Below are 6689 nucleotides of genomic sequence, written 5' to 3'. Positions count from 1 at the left end.
ACTAGAGCCATGAAGAGATGGAGGGGGGGGGGGAAATAAAAAAATTGTCAGGAGTTGAAATGTTCCAGTCCATGAATTAAAACAAGGTGTGAGTTGAATTAATTGATCTTAGGTGGAAGGCGATCGTAACCAGAGTCAGTCTATCAACTGACCAGACAGCAGGTAGTATTTCATATGACTTTAATAACCCAGCGAAGTGCCAAAAAAATGTTCTGGTCTTTGTTTCTTGCGTAGCCAGCCTGCTTAAGGAGGTTTAACCATTAAACAGTTTAGGATTTTATTTTCTGTCCCAATGCAGCTTCATCTCAGCCGTGTATCAGTTTTCTACTGTGTAATCACAAACTGGATAGGTATTTTTAGTCATCTCACAACCGAGAGGAAGCGCTTCATGTTTAAGCAAAAGAATGCAGCTCGTACCACCAGTGAACATCTCTTCTGAAAAAAATATGTCGAGCAGTCATTCTTCATGAAGTAATTTAATTTGCCTTTGTTTGTTAATCAGGTGGGCAGTGTTAGGCTCTGCAGACCCGGCAGCCGTTGGCCTTATGGTACATCCAGTGTTTCAATCTCTGCAAATCCTTTGTTACCTTAGCTGTAGGAGTTCTCACTTGCCAATTCAAAGCTTGTGGCAACCTAGCGATGAAATAAGGGCTGTGCCAGCTTCACAGACTCTGCCTTTAAAGCTCTGTCCCTACCCAACACTTGCAGGTTCATAGGAAAGAAATAAATCCCCGTGCGGCCCCCTCTCTCCTTGGCGCGCCTGCCGATGCTGGGCCATCCCCGGTGGGTCCGCAGGGACTTCCCAGACCCTGCCCTTGCTTTCTAGGCAAGGAATTAACCCTGGCTTTACAAACACCTCATGGTTCCAGGTTGATGTCACTAATTATTCTGTCGCTGCCTCCTTACTCGCTGTCAGGATATTACAAAATCAGTGGTCAGGGTGTTAAAGACCAGATTCAGAGCGGCAGCTGTAACACAGTATTGCTTTTCATCAGATAACGGCAAAGCTGCTGAAAAATATATTCCTGTGAACGACGGCTTTCTCTTCAGTGCTGCCAAGCTGTGGGATCTCGGCTTTGCCAGTGGTTGCTCTGGGGCCGAGTTGGAAGATGCCAAATTTGGCCAGGGCTGCTGCTCAGCCCTGCCGAAGAGATGAGTTGGTGCTAACACAACTGTACCCTGCTTGCTGCTCGTCCAGCCCGGGCTGTGCTCGTGTCCTCCCGTGGGATTTGTGTGGCTACGGAGCTGCAGGACCTTCTCCGTTTTGATCCCTTTAGGGATCCCTTTAGGTACTGGGAAGGAGAACAAACATATTGTCATTTGATTGGGGTTCACAGGGGCCGGTTGCTGAACTTTTTGCCCACTGTGACTTCCAGGCTTCTATTTAGATAATCTTTTTTTCCCCCAGGGTTTGTTGTTTTGTTTTGTTTTTTCCCCAAAGCCCTCCGTAATTGTAGGGGGAAGGTTAAAGAGATGCGATGGTAAGGTTTGGGTTCCGGTGTGTGCCTGACCCCCAGTTTCCCAGCGTTTGGCAAGAGCTGGGGGAGAAAGGTGGGTATGCGGTGTGCATCCCTGCTTTGGCAGCCTGCGTTCTGCCGATGTTGGCACCGAGAAGCACGAAGGACTCCATTTCCCTTGATGTAGCTCTTTGAAAAAGACCACCCAACGAAGAGCTCCTCATCTGTAAATCAATCCTTGTCTCATTCCCAGTGCGTGGCATTGAGGTGAGTCCAGCAGAAAAAAAACACAAGGAGGGAAGGTTCCATTTCCAAGAAAAGTCTGGAGGTGGCACTTAGTGCCATGGTCTGGTTGACGTGGGGATGTTAGGGCAAAGGGTGGACTCGATGATCCCAGAGGTCTCTTCCAACCTCATCGATTCTGTGATTTCTCCTGGGCTGCCACTGCAGCAGTGCAGAGGAGGTGTCTGTGGGATGCTTTTTTGGGTGGTTCTTGGCTCACGGCGGCAGCAGGTCGGCACGAGGCAGGGGCGCAAAGGGTTCCTTCTGCGGTCTCTTGGCTCTGCCGGCTCCCTTGGGGAGTTTCCCTTGTGAACTAAACATCAGAGACTAGGTTTGACGTATCTCGTCCCGTTTGTGATGATGAAAGGTGAAAGTCGGAGTGAAGGCTGAGCTGGCCGTCGCTGTGTGATGGGTGCTGTGGCTCAAAGCTTAACTCTCACTTCAAGGGGAAAAAAAAAGTAAATCTGTCTTCCTATCACCTTTTTTTAATAAAGAAGTATTTTATCATTTAAACTTGGTAGCGTACGAGGTAAACAATTCCTTCAGAGCTACCCTTAAGTTTCTTGGGGAGTATAATGTTCGTAGTGTTTAAAATGTTGGGTCAAATAAGCCTCTTAAGGGAAAAATGGGGAGGAGACTTGCGAAGGATGATACAAATCGGCCGACCCAGGGTGAACGCTGCCTGCAGGGCTCGGTACGGGCACGGCTCCTCGTCGGGTGCCTGGGCGGGCAAGTACGAAATCTTGGCCTAAACAAAAGCAAAACTAAAGGGTTTTGGTTTAACTACGGTAGTGTGTACTTATGGCTGCATGTGCTGCTTGGGAATGCTTATACCGCTGAACCAAGTGCAGGACCTTGTGTTGAATTGACTTCCATTATCATCCCAAAACTAAAATTACTTTGAAAAGTTTGATTACATTGAATTTCCAGTCTAGAAGTCCCCTCTTTAGGCTTTCCTACCTCCGTACTTCAAAATCTTGGATGCGACGTTCTCGGGATTTATTGCAAAAGCGCGGGGCGATGTGTTTCTCTTTTTCCTTTATCTTTCTGTATCTGAAAGACTCAGGAGGTTGGGAAACTTCTTGAGTCATCCTTTGGCCACATGACTTGATAACTGGCCGACCGTGTGTCATCGCGACTGCAGCGCTTCTGGATGCCGTGAATTGTCGGAGAGGGGACGGGATCGGTCATCGCCTCAGTAGTGACTAACCAAGAAGGGTGGGAAACCAGAGCAGCTGAGTAAAAGCAAATAGATCATCCTGCCGGAGTGGTAAAATGGGCTACTGGCCTCCTGTTCTGGCATGACTCTTGTGGGGTTTTCCAGCGCTCCTTGCAGACAAATCCCAGCGGATATCGACTGACTCATTTGGAAACATCGGGTTTCGTACGTGGTGACTTTCTTCAGTTCTTTCCAACTTTTCAGATAGAGTTTGAGAGTTGACCTTGACGCTCTGTGGAATCAGCTTGCCATCGAAGCCAGCTCTCCAATATTTAAAAGTCTTATTCCGTCGTCGCAGGGAGTTGAGGCAGCGTTTGGCCTCTACTTTCTAGGTATGTGACTCCGTAAAAGAAAAAACTCGGCCCACCTTGGTCTGTGCCGTGCTGCAGCTCGAGGAAGAAAGACGACGAGGGGTTTTTCTTCGCTCCGGAGGGGTTTGGAAACGCGGCTCTGGCAAAGCGATCTCGGGCAGTTTGCAGCTGAAGCAGGGAATGGAGCTGAAGACTTGTAACTTGATTTGAGTTTGTAAAACGTCAGGAAAATCTTGTCTGAAATGTAAACTGTAGGGATTGGTAAGGCACTTTGGAATCTAGAATTAAGTAGGCTCTGAACTGTGGGATATAATAATTATATCGCTGTTTATATCTGTGTATGTCTGGCGTTAGATGCTCCTAGTATTCTTTAAATGCTGCCTCTGTAATTTTTAGGAAATAAGGATATCGAGTCGGGTGGAATGGAGTAAATGAAAGTAATCTGTGTAAATTGGAGAATAATTGATACACGTTAGGAGACCGACTTTGGGTTTAGGCCTTCCAGTAAAGGGGGCTCGATCGGTGTGAAAACTTCAACAGCACCGTTTTAGGGATCCGTGTGGGTTTAAGGTGTGAGCCCCCCCCATCTTTTCTGAGTAACCGTGAAGGAAGGGGAAGCGGAGCGGGCGAGCGGATTGACTTTAACAGGGAGAGACGCAAACAAAAGAGACGGAGGGAGGAAAGGCAAATTGCCAGAGCGAGGTGCTGCTGTCTGTTAGGAGCGGGGAAATGGCCCAGCTTCAAAGGATGCCCGCTTTCCTCCTTCCATAAGGCGTCTCGTGCCTGTGGTTTTTCCCTTTTTTTCATCCAGTAAAGCACTAATGCCCTTCTCGGTGGGCTATCGCGGGAGGTTGAGGCGTTACGGGTTTCTTCTCTCCTGCAGATACCTTGCTCTTCTTGCCGAGCTACTTGTTGGGCTCTGGGCTCTCCGCATCCCCTCCTTGGCAGAGATCTACCCGTGCCTTGCGGGAGCCCTCCCGACCTCCTCCGTGTGCTTTCGGATGAAGGTAAAGCCTCCGAGAGCCCTCCCGAGGAGCTGTTGAAGATAATGAACTCCCTCTCCAGCTGTGTCCTGGAAACAAAGGGCTGTTGTGTTCGGCCTTTGTCCTGGCTGTGGGGAGGGACACTGCGAGAAGCAGCTCTTCTTTCCCTCTCTTCCAAGCAGCATCTCCACATTTACCTTGTTTCGTTGCTGTTGTTTATTAGTAGATAGTCCTGGATAAAGCGCATCTTTGAGTGGCTTTCTAATTGTAAAAATTGCTACCGCTAGCGTGCAAGGGACTGACAAAACACTTATTTTGAGAGACTGTTTTCTGTACCCAGGCAGTTACGAGATACCCGATGAGGAAAATGGGAACAAATTTCACTCCGCAAGTGGAAACCATGCTTAAAACCCTTGATCTGCAACTGTTGCTTATAGTGGTTTCAAGATGAGGTTCGCTATAAAACGATATTTAGTGTTGACATGCTTTTGGATTTGTTTTAATATAGGCTAAATTCACTTAAGACTGAATCCGGTAGACCGTCTTGCATGTCACGGACCTGCTCGTATCTCTTAATTTTGCACTGCATGCTTCTCTGGCCCTGCGATGGGTAAAAGGTGCTTCTGTATGCACCGTGCCAAACCCCCTTGAGCATCTTAGGAAAGAGCCTGCCGCCACTGTGTCCAGGCAAACGTTATAATTCAGTCCCCCAAAATTAAAGATAAATGTTCCATTAACTCTTTATTTCTATTTCAGACTGTATTTACGCAGTCAAGGAGGGAAATTCCACGTAGGCACGTAATAGTACATAGTAAGCCTTATTTGCATGCAACAAACCGCTCGAACTCCTACTTGACGGTTCAAGGAGCGGCTCCCTCATCCCACGAGGAAGAGTAAGGTTTAAATAACACTTACTGATAACAGGAAGCAAATGAAGAGTTCTCAGCAAATCGATAATTTTATCTGTATCCCACGCAGGTTGTGATACAGACCGTTCTCTCACTTGTAAATGTTTAATTTGCTTTTAGGTCGTGCTTGTCGGTGAAAGGCTAGCGTATCAGCGGACTTCACGTGCGTGTATGTGGGAGCCTTTACTCCTTTTGCAGGATCTTAGGAATAACTGAAGGAGACACAATCAGTGGAAAAAAAAATTCCAGCCCACCGGTATTTATGGGATAATCATGAACGTGGCTGTCGTAGGGGGAACGCCATCCGCTTTTATTCACCGTCTAATAGCGATTGAGATGACGGGCTAAACTAGCCCAGGAAACGTTGCTAAAATAGTTTGTGGCCGTAAGTGTCAGAGGTCTGTTTGGAAATAAAAGGTAGAAGTTGTTACTGCTTTCTCTAATGTGGCTTGCAGAGATAAAACCAGCTGCTTCTGGTTTCGCCCTACGGTTTCTTGAAACTCTCAAACGGCTTAAAATAGATGGCTTTCTTGTGGTTTTCTAAAGTTAGATGTCTCGCTAAACTTGCCTGTGTTTCCTTTAAACAGGTTGCAAAATAAAAGCACTAAGGGCCAAGACAAATACTTACATTAAGACCCCCGTTCGTGGAGAAGAACCCATCTTCGTTGTCACTGGACGAAAAGAGGACGTAGCCATGGCCAAAAGGGAAATTCTCTCGGCTGCTGAACACTTCTCCATGATCAGAGCATCGCGGAACAAGAACGGTCCTGCCCTGGGAGGCTTGCCATGTACCCCCAACCTGCCGGGCCAGACGACAGTCCAGGTCAGGGTGCCTTACCGTGTAGTTGGGCTGGTGGTTGGACCGAAAGGAGCTACAATCAAAAGAATTCAGCAGCAGACCCATACTTACATAGTCACTCCCAGCAGAGACAAGGAGCCTGTCTTCGAAGTGACGGGAATGCCCGAAAACGTCGACCGTGCGCGCGAGGAGATCGAGATGCATATAGCCATGCGTACCGGGAACTACGTGGAGCTGAACGAAGAGAACGATTTCCATTACAACGGTACGGATGTGAGCTTTGAAGGAGGCACCCTGGGGTCTGCGTGGCTGGCTTCTAATCCTGTCCCTCCGAGCCGCACCAGAATGATTTCTAATTATAGAAACGACAGCTCCAGCTCCTTGGGAAGTGGCTCCACAGATTCCTATTTTGGAAGCAATAGATTGGCTGACTTCAGCCCAACGAGTCCGTTCAGCACAGGCAACTTCTGGTTTGGAGAAACGCTGCCTTCGGTAGGCACAGAAGACCTTGCGGTCGACTCTCCCGCCTATGACTCCTTACCAACACCTTCCCAAACCATTTGGACCCCTTTTGAACCTGTAAACCCGCTCTCTGGCTTCGGTAGCGACCCTGCTAGTAACGCCAAGCCTCAGCGCCGAGGGAGCCAGCCATCTACTCCTCGCCTGTCGCCCACTTTTCCGGAAAATCTGGATCACCCGCTGGCTAGGAGATTGAGGAGCGACCCACCTA

General features: G+C 48.3%; 1 protein-coding gene across 1 annotated transcript in view; it reads left to right on the top strand.

Moving 5' to 3' along the window:
* Positions 1 to 6689, top strand: part of LOC104158918 (RNA-binding E3 ubiquitin-protein ligase MEX3C-like) — a gene marked incomplete at its 3' end in the record, with an annotated part of 15196 nt that overhangs the window by 8236 nt on the left and 271 nt on the right. Inside the window, 2 exon segments of the mRNA XM_009696687.1 lie at positions 5519 to 5551; positions 5748 to 6689. The exon segment at positions 5748 to 6689 is cut by the window's right edge and continues 17 nt beyond it. Of these exon segments, the coding sequence (XP_009694989.1) occupies positions 5519 to 5551; positions 5748 to 6689 (975 nt within the window).

This window comes from Cariama cristata, unplaced genomic scaffold, assembly GCF_000690535.1.
Source record: "Cariama cristata isolate BGI_N322 unplaced genomic scaffold, ASM69053v1 scaffold40923, whole genome shotgun sequence".
Lineage (NCBI taxonomy): Eukaryota > Metazoa > Chordata > Aves > Cariamiformes > Cariamidae > Cariama > Cariama cristata.
The sequence above is the reverse complement of the archived record's forward strand: the minus strand, read 5'-3'. Positions and strand labels throughout refer to the sequence as shown.